The sequence below is a fragment of the Haliotis asinina genome, chromosome 1, assembly GCF_037392515.1.
Source record: "Haliotis asinina isolate JCU_RB_2024 chromosome 1, JCU_Hal_asi_v2, whole genome shotgun sequence".
Taxonomy (NCBI): domain Eukaryota; kingdom Metazoa; phylum Mollusca; class Gastropoda; order Lepetellida; family Haliotidae; genus Haliotis; species Haliotis asinina.
Window position 1 is genome coordinate 67,224,929 of NC_090280.1, and position 26,003 is coordinate 67,250,931.

At 38.0% G+C, this 26,003-nt stretch overlaps 1 protein-coding gene across 1 annotated transcript in view; it reads right to left on the reverse strand.

Annotated features, from left to right (window-relative positions):
• LOC137296323 (thioredoxin-related transmembrane protein 2 homolog) overlaps window positions 1-17,974 on the reverse strand; it is a 49,488-nt gene extending 31,514 nt beyond the window's left edge. Inside the window, exon 1 of the mRNA XM_067828097.1 lies at window positions 17,811-17,974. Within this exon, the coding sequence (XP_067684198.1) occupies window positions 17,811-17,948 (138 nt within the window). The 5' untranslated portion in view covers window positions 17,949-17,974. The remainder of the gene's footprint in view (window positions 1-17,810) is intronic.
• Between the last annotated feature and the right edge of the window lie 8,029 nt (window positions 17,975-26,003).

Sequence of the window (26,003 nt, forward strand, 5' to 3'; positions counted from 1 at the left end):
TCTTACTGAAATATTTAGTCTGATGTTCGCCGATGGTGTGGTATTCTTCTCTGAGTCTGTAATCGGTCTACAGAGGCAAATTAATGCTCTAGAAACATATTGCAATAAGTGGGCCCTAAATGTCTACCTCGATAAAACTAAAATCATGGTTTTTAAAAGAGGATCAAAACTTTCAAAATCAGAAAAATGGAAATCCACTATGCTTGAAGTTGTTACATCTTACCAGTATCTTGACGTAACATTCAACAGCACTCTAAATAGACATTTCAGTTCAAGGTCACATATACTCTAATAGGGTACAAATGCAAAATCACTTGCTGACATCGTTATAAATGAAACCCCGTCATTAAAACAGCTCATTTCGATCTTTAATTGCCTTAAATTGACCTTTTTGTCAACCGTGCACAATTCTCAACCGCAAACAAAATTTCAATCAAGCAGAACTGCGTGTCTCCGTGACGTAATAGTGGGTATAGAAATGGGGGTCTGTGCAGTATTCATCTACATTTCATGGGGTTAAACTATTTCGTTTACAGGTTTGTACAAACCTGAAACCGCGAAAGCTGTTGAGAAAAATGAAAGCTATATGTTCTCACTATCTACTATCATTTAGTTTTGTCTCTTGCTTTACCTAGTTTTCAAGTTACAACCCTTGTTTTCAAAGACAATTCTGTCAAAATCACTTGGTGTCGCTAGGTTGTAATCTGTGTTAGGTGGTATAAACCTACACAATAATTGTCATTATTCACTTGATGGTCAGTTAATGAATTTATAACAAGTATAATTAGTGGTAACGCCACTTAGATTACCCGACAAAGGCCCCCATTTGGCATTTATTTTGTCTGGATCGATCAAAGGATTAACCGATAACACGCTGATTGATTAATTAGTTTTATGGGGATTAAAATGGGGGAGTTGTCAAAAGGTAATGTTTATGTATGTACATTTACTAATCTATACTGAATACACTCTGTCGTGTCTGAGTCTATTTAAACAACACCCTTCTTTCAAAGGATTAACCGCCAATACATTGATTGATTGCTCATTATTGGCTAACTAAATAACTTTTTAAAAAGAATGACGCACATTATGCAATTAGTTGTCAGGTGTGCTATCTTGGGTAACCAATGAAACTATACAGCAATGTGAAAAACCTGAAACGATACATCACGTTTTCTTATATTAGACTGTTAAAAGACACATCACTTGGGAAATCTGCAGATGAATTATATATCACTTGTTTTTGTGGATATTGATGGATACATTCCTCCAACAAGGTAATAGCCTGACATTGCTCCTATAACTTTAATTTTAATATTTGCATTTTGTTTTGATTAAGTTGACGTAGCTTTCAACAGAATCATTGTTTTCGTCGTTAAGTGTAATGATGCAGACGACATACACTAGGGCGTGCGTGCGAATTATGATTCATATAGGAAAACTATGAAATGTCTACATATTACATTCCTGTTATACATTCACAGATCGCTTCTTTTTATTAAGTTGCAAGCAAATGCATGAAAGTGTGATTATAAAGTAATTAGGATTATGAGACCAAGTATAAAGACGTATATTGACAAGTGTCTACATACTGGTGAGTGAATGTTACAAACCAAGTAAATTTAGCAAGTGAAGAAATTTATCGCGCAGTATTTTCACTTTGACCCCGACCTCGCTTACGTTATGTTACAGGTTGTGTCATGCAAACTCCTTTTGGTAATGATTCAAATACATATTTATGTAGTTTTGATTTTCTAACTTGATGTGAACAAACCATACATAATCTCATTAATTCAAATGGATTTGACTTCACGATTTTCAAAAATGGCGACACACTGTCTTGGGATGTACGCTATTTAAGTTTGTTTTCACCGACTTACAAAGGGACAATTACTTTCTACTGGTAGTAAAATATGTATTTGATTGATGGACAATAGGAGTTTGCATGACATTGCTTATAACATAACAATTTCACTTTTGGAAGTGAGGTGGAGGTCAATATAACATTGCTTGCAATATAAATGTCACTTTGACCCCCACCTTGCTTCCTTGGAAGAAGTCCTTATGTTACAAGTTGTGTCATGCAAAATCCTTTTGGCCATGATTCAAATGCATATTTAACTACCAGTAAAAAGTAGTTTGGATTTTTTAACTTGATGAGAACAAATCATAATTTCAATAATTCTAACGGACTTTAGCCCGTGACTTCATGATTTTCAAAAATGGCGGCGCCCTGTCTGAGGATGAATGCTATTTAAGTTTGTTTTCACCGACTTACAAAATCAAAATTACTTTCTACTTTCTACTACTTTCTAGTAAAATATGTATTTTATTGATGGACATTAGGATTTTACATGACATTGCTTATAACATAACAATTTCAGTCATGGAATTGGTCAATAAAAGGGGTCAATATAATATTACTTACAATAATATTGTCACTTCGACCAAAACCTCGTTTCCGAGGAAGAAAGCGATATATCCATGCAAAATCCTTTTGGTCAGCAATATGTAGTAAGCAGTCTTAATATTATAAACTCAATGAAACTTGAACTCCATTTTCTATCCTGGAAGCGTGGTTGGGGGCGAACCATTCGAGTTAGTACAGTCAAACCCCGTTGTGTCGAACTCGTCGGGTCCAAGGGGAAAGTTTGACTTATCCGAGTGTTCGACACATCCGTCAGCATTGAAAAGACCAAGAACCAACACGACCACGGTGCTTAACACATTGTTATTTTGCAGTTGGATACACATACGAACAATATGTCTTTGCAATAGACGTTTACGGCAGTATTGATCTTTAACATATACAAATGTAAATCAATTCAATCACTTTATTCGTCATGGCAAATAAATATGCATACAAAAAGATAAGAACAAGAATAATTTAACAAACTCACAAGCGATTCCATTTAGTTGACAGCAGCAATTCATTTTCAGTCAGTATAAAAAGTTGTATAGTTCATACAAACGGAATCGGAATGTACATACGTGTACATGTGGGGAATTTATCTCTTAAAAAATCCGAAATTACAGTCTGTTTGGCGTTCGGGCATGGCATCACAGCAGAATTGCTCAAAAAGTTTCTTAATGTACCAAGCTGGTTGGAAAAAGTGTCAGTGTCACGTGCTTCCACAAATCTGATAAGGGTGTCGAGGGCGGGTATGCCAAATTCAGTTGCAATTTCTGCTTTGGATTTTCCACCCGACGCCACAGCTATGACAGCCTCGTATTTTGTCTCTTTTGTCTCCACAGATAATTTTTGCTTTCTAGGTGTAACTTGCGATCCAGTTATCCTCCCAGGCTGATAGGGTCCTTCGCTGAATTGCTCTGCCGTGTTACTAACCGCACTGGTTAAAAAATTGATCCTACACCTTAAATACTAAACAAAAAACAAAACACCAATTTAGATAATCCAACTCCGTTTTCCTCACTTCTCATTTTGTATTTTCAAGGAAATCACATGACCGCTAACATAGACTGTCACATGACAACAACATGCGCCATTGTTTGTTTAGAGATGCGTAGTTAAACATGTCACTTGATTGTTGAGTCCGTTAATCGTTACTTTTGATCTTTAGGTAGCACGTTTATGAGGATGACTTCCGATTGCGCAACTGAAGTTTTCAGTTTCAACAACCAGCTTTGACAGTTCGAGACAAAAGGTAAATTTGTACTTGTTAGAGCCTTTGGGGACCCTAAAATGAGTTCGGCACAACTGGGAATTCGACACATCTAGTTCGACTCATCAGGGTAAAAATAATAATAAATCGGCAGGTACCGAGATGTCAGTTGACACATCCGAGAATTCGTCTCAACCGTGTTCGAGACAATGGGGTTCGACTGTATATACCACAGGCTTCCACAAAGCTCACTTCGCACACACTAACAGCCAATTTAAGCACAAACTAAGCAGTCTGGTGGAAATCTGTGCATAGTGACACCATCACCTGACCCCAAGGAACAATTGACGGCAACACAACAATTCGGCATGTCTTTGGTGGCGTCGAGAAATCAGCAAAATGACAAGCTTCCTACACATTTTCTATACATTTAACGAGAAATCGTTCCTTCTATGACGTCACTGTAGGGTTCTGTCGACAGGGTTACGTAACTTGTCTGCGGTTTCGTTTATGGGCGAGAGAGAAGCAGACAGCTTTTTAGCAACTTTTAAACGCTTGGTATTAATTAAATGGTGTTTCGTTTATGACTAACCAAAAGTCTTTCATATGCAGTGATAACAAGAGTACCAAAAATTGAGTTTAGTAGCAAAGAAAGCCTTAGTTTCCATAACAAAATGCCTTTGTAATTTTAAAGACTTGTCATATGATGTCTACTTTAAAATATTCGACTGTAAAATACTACCAATATTATTGTATGGGTCAGAATTGTGGGGTTTTCACAAACATGATTGCCTGGAAAGGGTATTACTTTATGCATGTAAACGATTTCTTGGTTTGCGAATGTCTACACCAAATAACATTGTACTCGGAGAAACTGATAGATATCCTCTCCATGTATATACTCTTAAACTCTACAAAGCTCCTCTCCATGCCCTCTTCATGCTTTCCATCTAAAACCTAGTACATGTTATGTAATCTAGACTCAAACGCAAGCACCGAGCGAAATAGGTTTAACTGGGCTTCACATGTAAAAACAATTCTCTTTAGACTTGGACTTGGACATGCGTGGATATGGCAGGGAGTTGGAAGCAAACACAATTTCTTAAATCTGCTTGTACGAAGAAGCAAAGATTGCTTTATACAGGAGTGGCATGCAAAACTCCAAAACAGCTCCTGTGCATTCACTTACTCCTTGTTTAAAGAAAATTTTATATGTGAACCATATGTACGCTGTATTAATCTCCGTTTATTATGACGTAAGCTGTTATAAAGGAAAATTCCATAATAAATCCACCGTGTGCAAATACTGTAAATTGAATATCCTGGAAGACGAATACCATGTACTATTAATTTGTGACTACTATAGAAACATTAGAATCAAATATATACCCAAATATTTTACGATACAACCGTCAAAATAAATTTATCCAACTACTGTCAACTTCCAATCGGATACTCATTGAAAATGTTGCTTTGTTTATTTATCATGCTATTTCTAAAAGACATCCACTCTGCTGTTGAACTGTTTTTATTTGTCTGTACTGTGGGCCTGTGGCCTACAGTTGTGAATAAAGATTGATTGATTGACTGAATACTGGCCAAAACATAGAGCTCCAGTTAATTTTTAAAGGAATTGGGTATTTACTCCCATATCTGTTAATGCAGTAATTGAATTTTGTATAGTGCCACTAGTTAAAAGAATTGAGTACTTTAACACAGAGTTTCTTATCCTTATTGCGTAAATAACACTCTTAAATATATGAATACAAATGTTTCACAACAGACCTAAGTTTTTAATAATTCTTACATTGCCAGATAGTTTGCAGCCATTTTCAACATGGAAGTCAGGAAGTCACTCCAGACAGTAACAGTATATGCCTATATACGCATGACGCAACATTTCAGGGATCAAAATACCCCACATATTAGTGTGGTATGGCATAGAAAATACTGAAATGGCATGGTTAAATAATGTTCTCATTGCCCCTATAGCACTTCTAATTTTTTTAAACGTAACTCACCTTTAGTCATTTGATCCCCCAAACAATTATTTTTTACACAAATTGAATAATGCCATATATATTTGAATATTCATAACCACATTTCTTTATTTAACAATGCATTTCAAATGATCAATGCCACATATTCTAAAACATGTGAGCACACTTGATTTCTGAAAAGCATGTGTAAACTATACATCTGGTTCCCTAAGACACACATAGAAAAAGTAGCATTTCTATCCCTGCATTCACTTCCGCTGTTGAAGAGCATGGGCGCCACAACAAATTATAATATACAAGCCAATTTAGTTTACTGAGTAAAGTATGCAAGGTATTACAGAGCTAAGGGGTTTTGGTTGATTCTTATGACTTTTTTTTTTCATTCCAACATTTGTAATTAATTGAGTAATGCAAATTTTATTGAGTAAAATATGCAAATATGTGCCTTATCTGGAGCTCTGCATAGTATTAGTACATATTTGTGGTTCACTATTCACAAAGTTCTGTCTTAAGGCAATGACAGTTTTCTCACTAAGACCAGTGTACAGCAAACCTCTCATTAACAACCTGTGCTCCGTTGTTCAAAACAACCTTAGCTAAGATCAACCTTAAGCACTAAGGTTAGAGTTATAATCACCTTAAGAAAAAGATACGCCCGTTGCACAAAACAAAACCTTAGGGCAACCTTAGGGCAACCTTAGGGACTCCAACCTTAGCAGTAACCATAACCCCCTGGATGCCGAGTTTTTCTTCAGGTGCACATTTTCATAAGGTTTGAAAAGTGAGCGTTGTGCGAGAATTGCGCTCGCGTGGTCCTGGATCTGTGTACGGCTATAAAATTACACAGAAATATAGACTATTTAATTTCCTATCCGTTGGTATAAATATAACTGTGACAACCTCAGGGATTTGAGAAATAGATACTGCTAAATGTTGTCCAAATTTTTTGTGTGCATCAAAAATCAGTAAATTTCTCTGTTTTCATCTTGTACCAATGAAAGCACTCTTCTACGATTTTAAATTTATCATCTTTACGAAAAATGTGAGCGAAGAAAATAGAGCCTAATGTCAGAACGACATAAGTGTATATGAGATGGATTTATGTGCTAATGCACAACGTTATGCGCTCAATATTAAAAATGGCCCGCAATAAATGTTAAAAATGGATTCTCTTCTATGACGTCAAATGTCGACAGGGAGATGATGCACGCATAAAGTTAAGGGGGCATAACTCCGCTATGCTTTATATCAGGTCAGTGTAACTCAGATCACATGGAGAGTATTTGCTGTGAATACGGACAGTATGTTTGCGTTATGTTTTGTACATAGCGAACTAAACTATTCCAATTCAAAGTTCGCCAACGTGAGCGGATGCCTTTTGGTAGTTTCACAGATTATAAGGAAAGATACCAATGTTCTACATGAGAAAGCAATTTGGATGGCAATATCCAATACATAATTTAGTTCTTAGATTCCCAAATTCTTCTGTTTGTGTAGATGTATTTTGATTAATTTTGCATCACTATTAACAGAGTAACAGACACATCTTCAAATGTAATGACATTATATAATAACATAACTGAAAATGACATTTAAGTTGACATCATGGCATGTTTTGTACATTTTGTGAAGTCAGAAAAAGACTGATTTGCTGATTAGTATATATCTCACCTAATTTCCTTTGAATATGTCAGAGGTCTCAGCTCCTATGCCAGAAATCAACACACTTTAGACAAAACGAAATATAGTCCTGAATATATCAACAATTAGATGGTTTTACTTTACTTATTGTGAGTAACACGCGCACCTGCCTGGCATCAAATTAGTGTAAATGAATATTCATTTAGGATATAAACATTTATGATTATGTTATTTCTCTTCATAAGTAAGTAATGAAAGGTGAAAAGAGAGAACTATGAGATTATGGATGTAAGGTTTGTCCAAATTAAGACATGACCTGTTATATATTCTTAAGCAGTTTTCGTACAAATACTGAGTAAGATATCCTAGCTGCTATCAAAATCTGTTTCAAAACGTTTTTGACAAACTCGCACCTCGTCAAAATACGCAAAATATACATCACAATACTGAAAGTGCAATCAGAATGATATGGCCATTGTGTTTACTTTTATTCAACCGACCTTCACCTCAAAGAAATTGCCTAATATGTGCAACAATGTTGGCATGAGACATCACTTCCCATGACCCATTTCTTTCAAAACGGCGGCTTCACTGACAAGGCTACATCAGATTTTGCGAGGAAACTTGCCTTGATTCAGGTATCTTTTGAACATAAATGCAGGATGTAAGTAATCAGAATTATTCTGACTATCTGTGTATTGTTATGTGTTTTTATCGTTTACATTGTAAATGATGGAAGATGCCAGAAATGCTGATATGTACCGCTGTCGTTCTGCGTGATTTTGCATCAGTCATGACGTCACACTGCACGGAAACTTTGACAGTTGCTTATGAATAATTAAATGATTGCATTGTATATATTTGTAACTTGCTATTTCTTGCTGCAATACTCTTCAACTCAGTATTTTAAGCGTACTGAGCCATTGTAAGCAATGACTACACGGCTGGGTGTTGGAAAATTTCAAACAATGCCACGTAGTGTAAAATCAGACTTTTTCTTTGTTTACATTTGAAACGCACAGTCTTTCCAGCACAGTGTTCGTTCTTATGCCCAATATCTTTCGTTTCATTTTACCTAGACATTTGGTGTTGGTGACAAAGACCATTTGTGATTTGATTCTATGATTTGATTCTATGATCAATTCAATGATGCATTTGTCGCAGCTGACTATGAAGTATACGTGATGTAATAGGCATCTCAATATCGGCCTTGTCGAAACGTGATTTTGTAAACACTATCAAATATAGCGGAAAGCGCACTTCGGCGTTCGTGTAAGTGTATTTTCGAAAACATCCCAACCAATTCTGGGTTCATCCGCGACATTTCCGAATTATCATAACTGGTTTTCATGAAAACTTGATATCAGTGATCATTAATATGCTATTTTTGACATTTCGATTTCTGTACACTCTCCGCTTCCTCAAAATAAAAGCAGCTGCCATATTCCCTTCCCAACTTTAAAGACGCAAAGGTTGGGTCGGGCCAACCTTAGTTATCAACCTTAACTTAAGGTTAACCTTAGTTAAGGTTGTTTCGTGCAACAGGAGGCTAACCTTAGTAAAGGTCTAAGGTTGAAATCTTAGAGAGAAGGTTGACCTTGAGAGATAAGGTTGTTTTGAACAACGGAGTACTGTTTGTCAAGTTCTCAAAACCATTGCTGATACCAGTCTAACGTAACCATTAGGCCATGTACATAAAATGTAGGAGTTAAACTTGCACTCTTGTAACTGCACAGTTGTGACACCAAATGCTCTTTTAAGCGCATTGTACACAAAGTTAACAATAGTATCAATATGTATAATAATAATCATATGTTGAATTTTATGAAAATTGTGTAAATTGCTTTAAAACGAAAAACAACATATAAACAAGAGTCATCAGAAGATGACATATCTCCCCGGCTCACAACATCTGAAAGGACAAATCATCTGACAGTTACTTGATGTTTTCTTAGATTAAGTTTGAATCGTTTCCATGAAAGCCATGAAAAATATATATTCCATATATCTGGAAACACCTAAAGGCACCACTTCAAGATCTGTCTCATATATCTGCCAAGATCTGAAAGATATGAAATGGTTTTCCAGTTGTGCTCTGGAAACGAAGCCTATCCCTCCATTTCGAAACTAAGTCAGAATTGTTTCCATGGAAACCAGGAAAAATACAAATGTCCGAACATTGTAAATAGCAAAAGGCACCACTTTATGCTCTGCTTCAAATATCTGCCAAGTTTTGCTGTAAGATATTGAATAGTTTTCAAGTTGTGCTCCGGAAAAAAAGCTCATCCCTCCATTCTGGGTCAGAATCGGTTCCATTGAAACTAGGAAAATGATAAATCACAAAAATCTGTAAATAGCAAAAGGCACCACTTTAGGGTCTGCCCTACATAGTTTTGCAGAATTTATAAGATTTTGAGTTGTGCTCTGGAAACGCAGCCCATCCCTTCATTTTGAGTCCTGAACATGTCAATGGAAACCCAGAAAATGATAAATCACAAAAAACGGTAAAGAGCAAAAGGCACCACTTTGGGATCTGCCACATATATCTAATAACTTTTGCTGACAGATATTACAAAGTTTTTGAGATGTGCTCAAGAAACAAAACACACCTCTCACTTTTGAGACAAAGTCCGAATCGTTTCAATGGAAACCGAGAAACTAAGAAATCACAAAAACCTCCAAATAGCAAAAGACACCACCGCATGTCCTGATTGATATATCTACCAAGTTTTGCAGAAAAATATTGAATGGTTTTTGAGTTCTGCTCTGGAAACGAAACACACCACCCACTTTTGAGACTATGTCCAAAACGTTTCAATGGAAACCGAGAAAATAAGAAATCACAAGAACCTCCAAATAGCAAAAGGCACCATTTCAGGTTCTGATTGATATATCTACCAAGTTTTGCACAAAAATATTGAAAGTTTTTTGAGTTCTGCTCTGGAAACAAAACCCACCCCACCATGTTCATGGAAAAAAAACCAAAATGAACATGCCCAAACTCTATAAATAGCAAAAGGCACAACTATAGACTGAGATTATTATATCTATCAAGTTTAGTCTAAAATATTGAACGGTTTCTGAGTTATGCTCCGGAAACAAAATGATTACAGACAGATGGACAGGAGAGGAAATCAGCAAAAAAAAAAACTCAAAAGAAAACAGTGTTGCATTAATTTTTAACAATTCCACTTGACTGATGTTTTGTTGAAAACGCAGTTCTTAAACTCACTTGTAGTTGTAAATCATATAACTGCTAGTACCAGGAATCAAACAGGTATTCCTGAACAGTGTCTGTACAAACATGATCCATGGATATATCTGTTTATCAGGTTTTTCAAACAAAGTTCACTTATAGCATCTATATTTAACGATCTTTATTTTTTTTTGAGTTGATGATATATGTCTGGTCACTTTCTTATTAAAACATTAATTCAGTAAATGTATATAATGGAGTAAACAGGCCTGTTTTGTATGCAAAGCGACTTGATCACACAAGGGCATTAATTCACGGAGTGTCAGTGACACTTTCCATTATTTCATGTCTGAATACAAAAAAATGGGGCATACGAAGATGAGAAAGCAGAAAAAAATAATTTACTGGAAGCCTTACTTTTAAATACATGATTAACTTGTATGTGTTCCTGGTGACTTCCCCTCTAGCAGTCAAGGAAAAGGGCAGGAACAACCTTTTCCTAGTTCCCCGATGAGGAGAGGACTTCCTGATAATCTGAGGGCCCAAACCGGATAGAGTAACTGCTCTTCCTGATCCTCAGGTCCGATGATGCAGTAAGAGGTGGGGTGGTGAAAAACCTGTCTGGTTGACCTGGCAGCTGGTTCTTTGCCAGGAAATCCCAGAGAAGGCCCAAGTGTACAGAACCATGTCTGGTCTGTTCAAACTAGACCCTTGTCACATCCAGTGTGTGAATTTCACTAACTCTCTCCGCTGTAGCTAGCACCAACAGAAACACCGTCTTCCTAAGTTAAGTTGTCAAACGATGCCCTGTCCAGCGGCTCGTAAGGGCAACCTCTCAAGTGCTGTAGTATGATGTTCAGGTCCCACGCAGGCGGACGGAAATCAACCTTTTCGTCCTCCAGCTTGAATGCCTTCAACATAGCAACCAGTTCCTTGATCTTCGAGACGTACCTATCTCCTTTGACAGCTAACACTGAGTTTAATGCAACTGGTCCCACTCTGGAAGCCAGAATCTTTTCCAGCAAGGCGGAACAGCTCTGGGAACCATGTCCTCGCCGGCCACCAGGGAGCGACCAAAAGCAGACGGATCCTCACCGTGAACTTGAGTTTCGCCACCATCGCTGGTACTAGCACTGGCGGAGGGAAACCACATGCATCCAGTCCCTCCCATGACATCAACAGAGCGCCGACTGCCCATGCTGCCGGGTCTGCTATCGGAGACACGTACACTGGAAGCTGAGCGTTGAACCTCATGGCAAATAGGTCAGTGAGAGGCTGTGATTCTGACATATGAGCCGAAATATCTCCGGGTGAAGCATCCACTCGGAAGGGGACGGCTTCCATGGTCGGCAGAACACATCGGATAGGACATATCTGCACACTGGGATATTAAGTTCTGCGCCGACGTCAGTAGGCCCAACGGTGACTGCCACTCCCTGAGAAGCAACGGCTCTGACAGTTCATTTGCTACGAACCCGAAAATCTTTTACACATGGTCATACTGTCTGTGGAACAGGCCCCCGATAAATGCCAATTCCTGCGTGGGATGCAACTGCGATTTTTCCCAGTTGATTATCCTTCCTAACTGCTCCAGGAGACGGATGGCTGAGTCTAGCAGTCTGCATAACAACTGAGGTTCAAACTGGTTGAACGGGTCGAACTCTATCTGCCTGACATGAAGAAACTGAGTGATAGGAGTCGTGATTCTGGTAAATAGCCACAGGGCCGTGGAAATGACAAACAGCAGGACCCGCCACACGAACCTCAGAAAGTTCCTGTGAGCCGGATAGATGGGGACGTGCAGATACACATTCTGTAAGTCGAGACTGCACGAGACACCGTCTTGAAGTGAGGAGGCTCCAACAAGTAATGATTGTTGAACGCTGCCACATTGTGGATCATGCGTAACTTGTCGGACCTTCTTAGGATTAAGGAAGATTGGAGAGTAGAACCCTGGCGAGTAGTGTGGGTCCAACACTTCCTTGAAGGCACACTTCCCTAGTAACACCTCGATGTTGTCTGCTAGCAACTAGCGCTGCGACTCTATATACACCCACGCCAATGGCCGAGACGTCAACGGTGAAGGTTGTATGATTGGTAGTTTGTAGGCCTTCTTTAGGATTCTGGTAACGTAAGGATCTTTGAGGATGAACCATTTCATCCAAAAGATGCCCAATCTCCCGCCTACCAAATGTAGGAAAAAATTGGCTGGGGGCGGGAGGTCCCAGTTGAGACAGGTAACACCCTCATCATCTTGAATAGGACACTTCCCCTTCCTTCTGCCGAGGGTGGCGGGGGTGTCCCTGGCTGAGTCTGCAGGCTTGCGACATTTGGCTTCCACGTCTCCCTAGCCGCGACCTCTGGCAATGGCAGATCTGACAGATTCCCTCCTCGGGACGTAGCATTTCTTCCCCCTGCCACGTGTTCCAGTTCTGTCGCGACAGGCAGACGATAGGGCCTCAAATGCTGACGACACCTTGGTGTTAGTTAGCTCCATGTGTTCCTTATAATCCTCCTGGATAGCATCTCCGAAGAGGGCCTCTGAGGAAAAGGGAGTTCTTATGAGACGCCACTTGAACTCCTCCTGCCACGAACATGCGTCTAACATCCTACACACCACCGTCGTCATAGCTAATGCTGTACGGATATGCCCCAACAGGTCATGAAGCACCTTGCCCTGCCACAGGAATAACAATGTCAAATGGGCAAACTGGGACCCGTTAACTTCAGTCAAATCAATAGCCGTCGCTGGCACTAGCACCGAGACCGGCTTCAGGATACGCCGCCGCTCCGTATCAATCGTTTGGATTCTGGAATCATGTACTGTATATGTGGAGTTGGAGGATAGTCTCTTAATGACCTCATCTAACGCCCAACGATCCAGAGATCTGGAAGCAGATTGGCAACGCCGACACACGCTTGACGAGCTGCCCGGGGGCTTCTCGATCCTGATCTTCTCACACCTGTGGGCTCTGCTCTCACTCTTCTAGACCAGCTGCCTCTGTGCGTCTTGATCTCTAGCGCTGGTGACAGTAGTGGCGTCTCCAGACACTCCATACGCTGATGTGCCCAACCCTGGCGTCGATCTCACCAAGCCCGGCGTTCCTGCTGATTGAGAATGAGATGCACCCACAGGCGCTGGTAAATAGATGCGCTCCTCTCTCAGCATTGCTGCAAAGTCTGGGACCAACAGTGGAGCACTAGTAGTAGGCTCCGTCAACCCCTGAGATGCGCCCGCTGGGAAGGTACTAGCAATGATCGTAGAATCTGTTGTACCTCCGGGTGCACTAGGGCGTCTGGCCTTGACAAGTACATCCAACCCCCAGCCTGGGTAGTTGGCGTTGGTATCAGCAATGACGTCAGTGTCTGCATCAACATTGGCTCCACTCTCGGCGAAGCATCAGACGTCGCCCCAGGCACCTCTCGCATCGGCTGTAACTCTGGTGTACCTGGATCCTGATGAAGACACAGGCAAACGGGACATCTTGCGTAACTTCTGAGTTTTCCTCTTCTTAACCACAGCCCGGAAAACTTCAAACTCTGAATTCTGAATTCCAATTTTACACTGCGTAGCATTTTCGGAAATTTTCCAACATCCAGCCATCTAATCATTGCTTACAATGGCTCAATACGCCAAATATATTCAGGGGAAGAGTATCGTAGCAAGAAATAGCAAATTAAAAACAGATACAGTGAAATAATTTGGTAATTCATAAGAAACTGTCAAACTTTTAGTGCAGCTTGATGCCATGACTTTTTTCTTTGAGGTTAAGGTTGGTTGAACAAGAGTAAACAAAATGCCCATATCATTCCAACTGCACTTTTAGTATTGTGATGTATATTTTGCATATTGTTCAGATATTTTTTCATGAAACTGACTTCAGTATCTACATATATCTATGTTCAACACCATATCATATGTGGATATAAAGTATGCGTTTTTATTCTTTGAATGCTTTTGATTGTTTGAATAATGTTTACATGGGAAACTGACTCAGAAAGTGTACTAAATCACATTTTGTGCCTCTACACAAATGTTGGAAGATCATGCGTAGCCATTACTGCAACATGTGCTTTAGTTCCTGTGATGTACAATATTCAATACGCTGGGACAAATATTGCAGTTTCATATGAACAGGTTAATAAATAGCGATTTAATTCCAACTTATAAATAAGACTGATAATATTAATGAAAATGATTTGTACATCTTATGAAACGTAGAGGTACAAATATTTAAAGGAACTGTCTTGTTCACCGTATTGGTTTGTACAGACAAAACAATTATGAATATTAATTGACTAGGTGCGAGTTTGTCAAGAACGTTTTATGATTCATTATCATTTTTTTCGATAATAAAGTCAATTCAAATTCCATTAAAATATATCTGATGGCAGAATATCTAACCCAAACAATATTTATATGAAAATTGTTAAAAATATATAAACCAGGTCATGTTTTAATTTGGACAAGCCTTACATCCATTTTCTAATACTTCTGTACTGAAAAAGCGATCTCTTTGTACCTTTCATTGCATACTTATGAAGTGACATATAATTTCATAATCATAAGACGAAAAGTCTATTTCCTAAATGAATATTCAATGAATATTGAGGCGTTGTGAAATTTTCATTTACGCTAAATTCATGCCAGACAGGAGCATGTGTTGCTCACAAGAAGATATGTAGTAAAACCATGTAATTGTTGATATATTCAGGACACTATTTTCGCGGTAAAACCATTCATTTTATATTTTGGCTAATACATGTTGAATTCTGACACAGACGCTAAGATCTTTCACACATTGAGTGGATATTAGGTTAGATATATACTAATCAGCAGCCAGAGTCGTCTTTTTTTGACGTCACCAAATGCACAAAACATGCTGTGACGTCAACTAAAATGTCGCATTATTTTCAGTTATTTCATTACATTTGAAAATGTGGCTGTTACTCCGTTAATAATGATGCAAAATTAATCAAAATACATCTACACAAACAGGAGAATATGGGAATCTAAGAACTGAATTATGTATCGGATAGGGACATCCAAATCGCTATTACCTGCTTTTTGATGTAGTACACTGGCATCTTTTCTTACAAATTGTGAAACTACCAAATGGTATCCTCTCACATTGGGGAACTTTGTATTGGAATAGTTTGGTTCACTGTGAACAAAACATAACGAAAATATACTGTCCGTATCCACACCAAATGCTCTCCATGTGATCTGAGTTACATTGACTTACAAAATATTCAGGTCACTGACACAGATCTCTCCACAAACAAAAATGTGCATATAACACAATTATTTGACCTGCAGTATATACACTTTGGGGTTTCTGTTGTCATGGTTACCATGAGCTAATATTCCCGCAAGATGACATCCTTGAATACTGCCAAAAACACCATTTTCAGCGACTGTTTACTCACCATTGTCATGTTTGTACGTACACTGTGTGCATCATCCCGAAGCGAGCATACGCTAAATAGCATTCGGAATCAATGAACCTTTTCAAGATAACAAGTTCAATAGGCATGTGCGAATGTCCACTTTCACGATTTGGTAAGCTGTGTTCTGACTGGTCAATCTCAAAGGTTACCTGACGCGACCTCCCATAAGGTTTTGTTAGACTCAGTAGTGGAGTGTAACGAAAAGTAATGAGGATAAGTTTACTTAGACTGTAAATTTATCATCTCCATTTTCAGTTGCATGGGCTGTCCAAATGAACAGAAGAAAGAGAAAATGCCAGGCTAATAATTTGTGATAGAGTTGAAAGAACAAGACTAGGTACTCTTTCAAGGAATAACAATATTTCTCTGTATGTTGTACATTAAACTTTGCCAAAATGGATACATAAGCCCCCAGGATCATTGCAACTGAAACTGTATTTGCTGGAATGTTTTTTCTTAAGTATTTATGATCACATCCAAAACAGACTTCATCCCTGACCTCTAAATGTCAGATATGGTGTCAATCCATCATGTATGAGAGATTGTAAATGATATGAAAGGGCTTAGCTGAGATTTGTTTGTTCCTGGGGCCAAATTTAGTTTTTGACCCAGTGATATATGTTTTATGGATTATTTATGGGATTATGTTTTATGGATTATTTATGGGAGAAAAACTTTATTTATTCCATTTGTAGTGGCACTATGTTGTCTGTAGAAAGTTTATGTGGTTGCTCCTTCTTAAGAAAGGAGCAAGAAGTCCTTATGTTTTACTTGGTTGCTACTTATTTTGACAAACTTTTGTTAACATCAAACTTGCCTTGTATACAGTTATTGTCTTATTCTAGACATCACTACATTACTACATGTCATATGTTTATGATGGTGTTGAAACAGTTGAGTTGTCAGTCACTAATTTCGCAGTTGTATGTGTTCGATATATTAGTTATGTTGCAAAAAATACAGACTTGGTGCCAATAAACAAGTACAATGCATACCAATATTTTTCAGAAGTGTAAAAATATTTTTAAAAATTACCCTAGCAAGTATTTGGCTGGAAAGAGATGAGGTAACCTTTTGATGGAACGGGTGTTTGAATGCTAATAATTTTTTAAATATTTTTTATTGTCGAAAACAAAGTGTATTTTGATAAATTATCCCTTGCCCTAGATCCACGTAAAAATTTCATGTAAAACTTTACAGGTAGAACACTAGATATTCTTCTAAATACATTTACATATGTCTGTATCACATGACCTTCAAATTTTAAGGTCGAACATATATTTTTATAAAAGCTGTAAAATATTCTTTTTTTTTTAAATTTTACTGTCACCCTTTTGGGATAGAAAGGCCTGTTGTACCATGACAATGAATATGTATGCTTATTTTGACGATGTTTTAATCACTTTTAGACATTAATCATGAAAACTTTGTATAAAAAAGCAAAAAAGCTTTAAAATTATTTATATGGGGCTACTCCTAGTATAAGGCCAGATTTCCATACTGATGTGACTGCCATCACCAAAATGGATAGCCAGGATACCATTACAGAACTAGAATACTAAAACATATTTTTTCGAAGTGCAGAAATATTTCTAAAATGTTCCTACCCAAAAAAAAAATGACTGAAAAAAAATTCTTTTTTTTCTCAGGGTGGGTGTCTTGTAAATCTAACAACTTCTTAACAATTTTTTTAAACATGAAAATCAAAGTGTTTTGATGTTATTGAAACTTCATTCTAGTAACACACCAGATTTTGTTGAAAAATTGAATGGCCTCAGTAAAGAAACAAGAACGTGTCAGTTGCCAATGTAATACTGCGCCAGAGGGACACCATAACACATCAAGTGAATGGCTTCAGTATAGAAATAAAAAACACAATAATAAGACCTTCATACTTACAATTTCCAACTTACAATCTTCGAACAGAAATGTGCAAACTGTCGGTGTTGTTTTCAAAATAAAATACAAAACAGCAAGAAGGATATTGCTTATATAATGAGCATTGACAACAGCTTTCCAATCACCTAAGAGAGCCATCTTTGACCGGAAGCGTTGTGGCGTAGATGGCGCTATTATGTGGTTGAGACAGTAGGATTGTATTTCGACGTATACGCGTTACTCGGAGTTCATTCGTTTCCGTCGGAAGTAGCCGAAGGTAAACGACATTTTCCGAATGGGACGTGTTTACTTCATTCGTAACTACTCGGGTCATTCCGGAAAGCCGGATGGTTACGGAAAGAGGCGAGTAGTTACGAATGGTGTTTACTTGTCACGAAACGCTGTCATCACGTGACCAGTCATATCCCATCTCGCGACAGGTGTTGCTTGTATGCATCGGTCATGCAGTACATTTCATCATTAAGTATAGTATGACCAGAAATTGTTGAGAATTTAAAGATTGTGTTTTTCACATGTTGATATAAGTTTATCGCGACGTCATATGTTTCCGATCGCTACATGTTTTCGATCGGCCATTACAATTCCCATATATACAGCGATAATGCGGGAAAATCCATGAGAATCCATCCTGCATGTCAACAACACGATCCCCGCTATTGGTGAGAAATAAATATACTATGAATCAAAGTTTATGCGTCAGCAACAGTAAAAAAGCAACGAAAGATTTATTTTAACTAGGAAATCATTAATGCAATATCTACTTCATAACCAAATGCATAAAAATCCTAAATCTTTACTCTAAAGATGCCATTCATGTTTCACCTGCATGGTTTACGTACTACCTTACAAGGTCACGTTACTAGTCATGTGACCACGCTACTAGATTTATTTTCATGGCTCGCCAAAATGTCAAAATTCATTTCCAAGTATACACTATAGTGCCGTTTAAATTATTTTGCCTCATGAAGGCTATCAACGCAAAAGGCCCAGTATCGGCAGTGTAGTTATTAGGCTCTAGCTAATAATTATAAGGGGTAGCTGGACGGGTAGGCTGTCGTACAGACCCTGAAGTATGAATACCCAAGAAAGCCCACACAAGTCTAGAAAATGTGGCAAGTCTAGATTTCCATCTGAAAATGAAGAAAGGCTCAGGGCTCCATTTCATTATATTATTTTTTGTTCACTATGGACGTTTTTTCAGTAAAATATGTTCATTTCAGAGACTAGCCGTTAGTCTGCTGGACGGGGAATCCTATGACTTTCCATCTCACATGGTACACACCATGATAAATGACATGGGAAATCTACTTATGCAGGTGTTTTGTTCCCGGCTACAGCTAAAACTGTTTTAGAGCAAATTGGAAAGGGAAACTCGAGATCTTTATTATCTCTGCAACCTGAAATGCTTGACTATATAGTGAGCGTTTTTGATAAAAGGGGCATGTCATAATAAATATTCAGCCAACGAAAGGATCGAAAACATATGACGTCACGTCCGGCGAAACTTAGAGATTACTTCGATAGAAGTGGCGGCTTAACGATAGAAAATGCGTGATATGCATGGGAATATAATAGTTTAGGAAATGAACTTCATCTTGTCTGAAGACAGGCTGAACTATATTAAAAGATTTATTTTTCGTTCACGAAATATTTCATCGTTATCCGATCGAAAACCCATTACGCCAGGATACTTAGAGTCCCAAAGACGCAGTGAAAACACACGCAGAAAGGCAACAAGGCTGTGTGATAACTGTACACTCAAGGGTGTATCAATATATTCTCAAGTTCTGGGCAAACGTAAATGATCAGAATTTTGTTTTATATGCGCATAAGCGTAGGCTTGTGTTTAGCGCACTTTCTTAACGAGTACAAAATAATGGTCATAGGGTGACCGTCAAAAATACAAATAATGCAATATAATGATTTAAGATCTGTGTTAGTGCCGTTTTGACATTCGTTATGACTTTTCGTGTGCTTGTGGTTTTTATGGCCGTTTTGACTTCTTATGTTGCCGTTCTGATTTTACCTTTTACTAGACTGGTACTCTGCCTATGCTACGCTCAGCAAGCTGGCTACACAAAGTGTAACGATAGCGCAGCGCGGAATAGGGCAGGGGAACCAGTCTAACCTTTTACTGCCATATATCCTGATACTGGCCGTTTTGACCAACAGACTGTATTCGTTTGTGGCGTTTTTTCTTTCTATCATGTTGTTTGGGGTATTTTTTGTTTTGTTGTTTTTTGTTTGTTTGGGGGTTGTTGTTGGGGAGGGGTGGGGGTTGGTCTGAAGGAGGAGGAGATGTGCATTATCGTTGAAGTTCGTTCTCAACTGAGACTTTGTGGTTGGTACACAATATTTTGAGAAGGTCTACTGTCTAGCGACCAGTTATCGCTGCCTACCAATTATCGCCACCACCAGGCTGTTGTGCTTGCACAGACAGCTTTACCTGTACCTAGATAGTATTTCACATATTGACACATCCAAAAAAAACCGACAGGTTACAAGAGTTAAAATTAGAGTGAGTATTTTACGTTGTAGACATTACAAATATATGAATCCCCTCGGAAGACGAGACCCGAAAACGTCGGGGTATATAACGTGACCATTAGTGTGTTGATATGAAATTTCATAAACAATGAGAATTGAATGAAAATCTTCCTGGCTGTGTTGTGAATCTATGACGTGACAATTCAGTCCATAAAAAGTGCAGATTTTAATTTGTCTGAACTTACCCAAAATGCCAACAGTGAATCACTTAACTTTGAATTGACCCAAATTTCCATCTCGGTTTTATAGACTCGACATGTCCCATGCAGACGATACTGAGAAAATATAACTGTCAATTTTCACCGTTATCTTTATGTTTTCCCCCGAGAAAACAAACATTGCCAAAATTGCAAAGAACTACTCAAAATGTCAAGTTTGATAAGTGCCCGTCTCCATATTCCCATCAGCTTATATCAGCATCCCTCAACATTCACAATGAGAGAGAGTTTTGTTGTTTTAAACTACCTTTTTTAAAACAAATTTCAATTATGAAATTTCTTCAATATGTCAAGGTTTGAAACACAATAGTTTTATTGCTTCAGAAATGGCGATAATGGGTCTTGTTAGTGGCGATGATGTCTTGTTAGTGGTAGAGATCGCACAATATACACTACCGTGCTTCTTGCTGACCGCGTTTCAGAGAAAGACGATCGACAACTGTAAACAAGTTGAAAACATTGGTGAATAGCTGATTTATCATCAAGATAAATTTTATTTCATTCTGTGAAGAAATATTGGAGCAAATCGTTAAAAACCGCTTAAAATGGGAATAACTGTTCGCTAGCCAGTATTTATCTTTTTTTATGTGTGTTTTTCTGTTTAATACTTTCTGCTGTTTTCTTGTTTCATGCAAATAGATGTGTGCATTATAAATAGAATCAGCATACCCTGAACATTATTTTGCATCAAATATCAAAATCAATATCAAATACTATGAGGTGTTATTCAATCTTCTGATAAAAGGTATGAAAAGATCGCAGTGTTTGGAGTCCATTATCTTCAAATTAGGTTTTAGTGACATAATAGGTTTTCAGGCAACGATATAACTTGGTATATGTTGAGAATAGGATTTGCTGATGTGTAATAAGTTTTGTCTGATAAAGCTTCTTTTGTTATTTCTACACGTTGGTATCAAATAATACATGGCAAACTGTTATGAGCATTTTACGACAACAACAACAACAACAACAACAATACTAACAACAACAACAACAATAATGTATGGCCATTTTGACATTTTGGTATGACCAGGGGGTTGCGGCCATTTTGACTTGGATGTTTTGTGGTCATTTTGATGTGTTGCCATTTTGACTACGACCCGTCAGCAGCCGACGTTTCTCGCGTCTCGGTAAGCTTGCTGACATCGTCATCAGTGGTAGATATCACAATCGAAGAATGTAGACTGAAATGTCCTGAAGACGAAGATCACATTTGTTCTTTAGACTATGATTAGACGTTGACGTTGCGGCGAATAGCAAGGTACCGAGACCGCCCTAAGATGGACAACCTTTATGAGGTTTTGGAGTGTTCGGAAAATTCCACGCATGACGAGATTAAACGCCAGTTCAATAAGTTAGCAAAAGCCCACCACCCAGATAAGCAACTCAACCCATACACAACTAAAAGTGATTTATCAGAGAAGTTTACTAAGATAACCCATGCCTGGAAGATCCTGGGAAATGTGGAGATGAGAAGACTCTTTGATAAAAGATGGAAAGAGAGGTGTCTAGTCCAGGACTGGCCAGTACAAGACAATGTCCGCATTGAGGAATTTTGTGTGGAGGACCGTGTGTATAAACACCCATGTAGATGTGGAGGAATGTATTGTCTCACAAAAGAGGACATATGTTTTAAGCTAGACTTAGTTTGTTGTGATACATGCTCCTTATGCATCTGTGTACAATATCACAAATAGTGTGAATGAATGTGATATCTGATAATTCAACAGTATGGATGTTAGCAATTTAAATGTTGTGTATTCAGGGATGTATCAAGGCATGCTCTATCACTGAAAGTGTCAGTCTGGGGCAAATGTCAGTAAAAATTGGGGTTTCAAATCAGAATGAATATATTCCCAAAACATGTTAATAGTTCTACTAACTGTTCATACTTCTATGATAGCAAAACCAATAACTTAAGAAGAGGTTTCAATGCTTTGTTATTCAAATGCATTGAATACAAAGTCAAAATAATATGTAAAGTATCTCTAAATTGAAGAAAGTGTCCAGGAAACCTTTTTGTTTCAATTTGTCTACCAGGAGCACTTCTTTTGGAATCTGTCATCTGTTCACAATTGTGGGACTGGATTGTTTGGTCCAGACACCATTATTTACAGACCACAGCTTTATAGGTGGAATACTAAACTCACTCACTTTGGGAATCTTGGATAAATTGCTGATATATTGAGTAACATTGAAAAATGGGTCTTTCTGATATATGTTGTTAATTTTATCTCATATTTGACAATTGAAATGATTGAAAAAAGAAGGTAACAGTTCATTTTAATGTTAAAGTGCACATCACCAATTTCACTCAGAGCTGTAGGAAATATGTGAAAATGTTTTTAGTCAGTATCATAGATGTAATATTATGAAGCTTCTGTACAATTTTGGCAAAGCAGTAAAAATGCAACATTCCTTCACATGGTTTCTGAGACTTATGTTATGTCAGAACATTATCAATGATTATGGTTCCCCTCTGCTTTCTGCTTGGCTAAACCAGTGGGTGACGTATTTGGAAACTGAAATGAAATCTCGTTCTATTTATTAAATGCTATATAGCAGACAATATTTCGTTAAGATTTGAGATTCACAGTCTTGTTGCTGTAGCAGTCTTGTAGCTACAGTACAAGCTGGAAGGATAAGACAAATGCAGATAACAAATGACCCATGAAGATCCATGTTAGAATTGGTCTTCAGTAACCCATAACCCCTTGTTGTAAGAGGCAAGGGGTGGTGGGGTGGCCTAGTGGTTAAAGCATTCACTCTTCACACTGAAAACCCAAATTTGTTCTTTCTCTGCAAGGGTACAACTACAATGTGTGAAGCCCATTTCTGGTGTGTTCCACATGGTGTATGTGGTGTCTTTAGTGTCTTTAGTTAGAGCTGTTAGATAACCCTAGAATGTGGACCAACTTCCCTCTTAGAATTCTCTCAAAATGCAGTGTTTGTTCTGAACTCATCTTTCAAACTGCCTTACAGATGAAGCTGAATTGTCATCCATGTGCTTTCTGATGCTGACATCAGACTTAGGTCATGGCTATTAGACTTTTACAGGTATTTATTGTTTATTTTAAAACAAATTTTAATCTCTGTGACAACAAACCTTTAAAGACACAACATTATTGAGTAATGAACTCTAAAAGTGTTCAAGACATATAGTCTGTTTGCAGTGAAAACGTACTGATGAATTTCACTTTAAGTAAAAAAAGTAAATCAAAGTGAATAATTTTCATAATTTTACCTTGCCAACTGAACATTTAAATCTCAGAATTTTATTCACCTTAGGATAAAAATTGTGAGCAAACGATCATAGTTTTGAATGGCTGTTAGTGGTTTGTATTATAAGGGGGAGATGACTCATTACAGCAGAACTGTGATTCATATATAATCCTCATATACAGAGTGATGTCTTCACATAGCTGCAGACAGATAACATCAGTATATGAAAATCTCACAAAAGACAGGACACCTACAGGGCTGATAACTAAAAAATGTTGCCGGCACTGTTAACACGTAATCAGCCCTGTATTAAATATAGGAATTGAGATATTGTGTTAAAAGAATGTAATTAATGAATAAACTTTAAGGTGTGCAAAAGCAAATTTAACAAAACCATGACTTGGTGGTCACTGTTAATTCACTTAGTCATCAGAAAAGAATGACACTATTGACTGGGTGAAAGCATACTCTAGACCAGACACATTTAGTGTTTGATAAATGGGTAGGGTTGATCTGAGGAAGTTACAGTTTGACTGATCATGAACTTTACAGACATCATCTAGTTACTACAACTGTAAATTATTTTCAAAATATTTCCCATAGTCAGTGACAAATACACAGTATGGTTCAAAATTATTGAGAATAGCTAAAGCATTTCATATTATTAAACGAGAACAAATCAGATAAAATTGAATGTATTGTGAAAGTGAACTGACCTTTTCATGTTGTGTAGGTAACAATTTAATATTTTATCAAGTCTCCTTGAGCTTCCCGGCACAGTCTAAGACGGGTAGGCATACTTCCTATCAGAGAGGTTAGTGTCTCGTGAGTTATGCTGTCCCAGTATCGGACCACTTCTCTCTTCATGTCTTCAATTTTTGTCAACCCCTTTTGATTCACACATTCCTTCATCATCCCCCAAATGTTCTCAATGGGATTTAAGTCAGGACTATATGCAGGAAATGGTAATGCAGTCACATTTTTCTCCTGAAACCACTGCTTGGCATGTTTTGCGGTGTGTTTAGGATCATTATCTTGCTGCAAAATCCAGTCATTTCCATAAAACACATGTGCACTTGGAAGCAGAAAATTATCTAATATGTTAGTGTAGCGTTGACTTGTCAGATTTCCCTCAAACACACACAGCGGGGTCGTTCCTAATAAGGATATCCCTCCCCATACATGAAACTTTGGGCTGTATTTAGGTCGTCGATACAACGGTGCTGACGCAGACTTTGTCCATATTTTCACATTATTGGGATATACCCATATTGAGCTTTCATCAGTAAAAATCACATTTTCCCAGTCAAAGTTTTCATGTGCCAAACACCACTCAACACGCCTGTCTTTATGTTCTTGTTTCATGAGAGGAGAAAGAATTCCAGTCTTTTTCTCCCATCCAAGATCAATCAAATTTCTTCTAACTGTAGATTTTGATACAACTGTTGATCCCCTTTCTATCATTTCATACCTGATGTTGGAGATGCTTGCCCTTTGCTTTTTAGACGCTAAAATTCCCAGCCGGACGCGATCTGAGAAGTCCAATTTTCTGGGTCTCCCTGCTCCTTTCTGATGCCCAAAATCCTTTCCCTCTTTAAAATTCTTCCTAATCCTATACACAGTAGAAAGAGGAGTTCCTGTTCTCTCTGCCAGTGTATTTACATCATCAATTCCTTGATTACACAACTCAAAAATCAACCTTCTTTTATCTTCAGCAGACATTGTTGACAGTGCTGAGGAAAATGACGTCTGCTACAAATTCAGGGGAGGTAACTCTAATTGTACTATACTCAGTAGGCCAAGATGAGTTACCTCCCTTATACCATTACTTAGTTTTAAGTATCAGTGAATCAGTTGAGGTGTTAGGATAGCTCAAAGTAAGAAGAAAAATTCTCAATAATTATGAACCAGACTATATATACCCTTGGAAAATGTATTGGCACACAGGGCCAGCTATAAACTAAAGTTGTAAGCGTGTCATGTAACTAGCCAACAGCGGGCGGCCGGGCAGATACAGAGTGATGTCTTCACAAAGCTTCACATAGATGGCAGTTGGTATGAGAGAGTTGACACATTACAGCACAAGACTGTGATTCGTGTAAACTTCTCATATACAGAGTGATGTCTTCACAAAGCTTCACATAGATGGCAGTTGGTATGGAGAGAGTTGACACATTACAGCACAACAGTGTGGTTCATGTATACT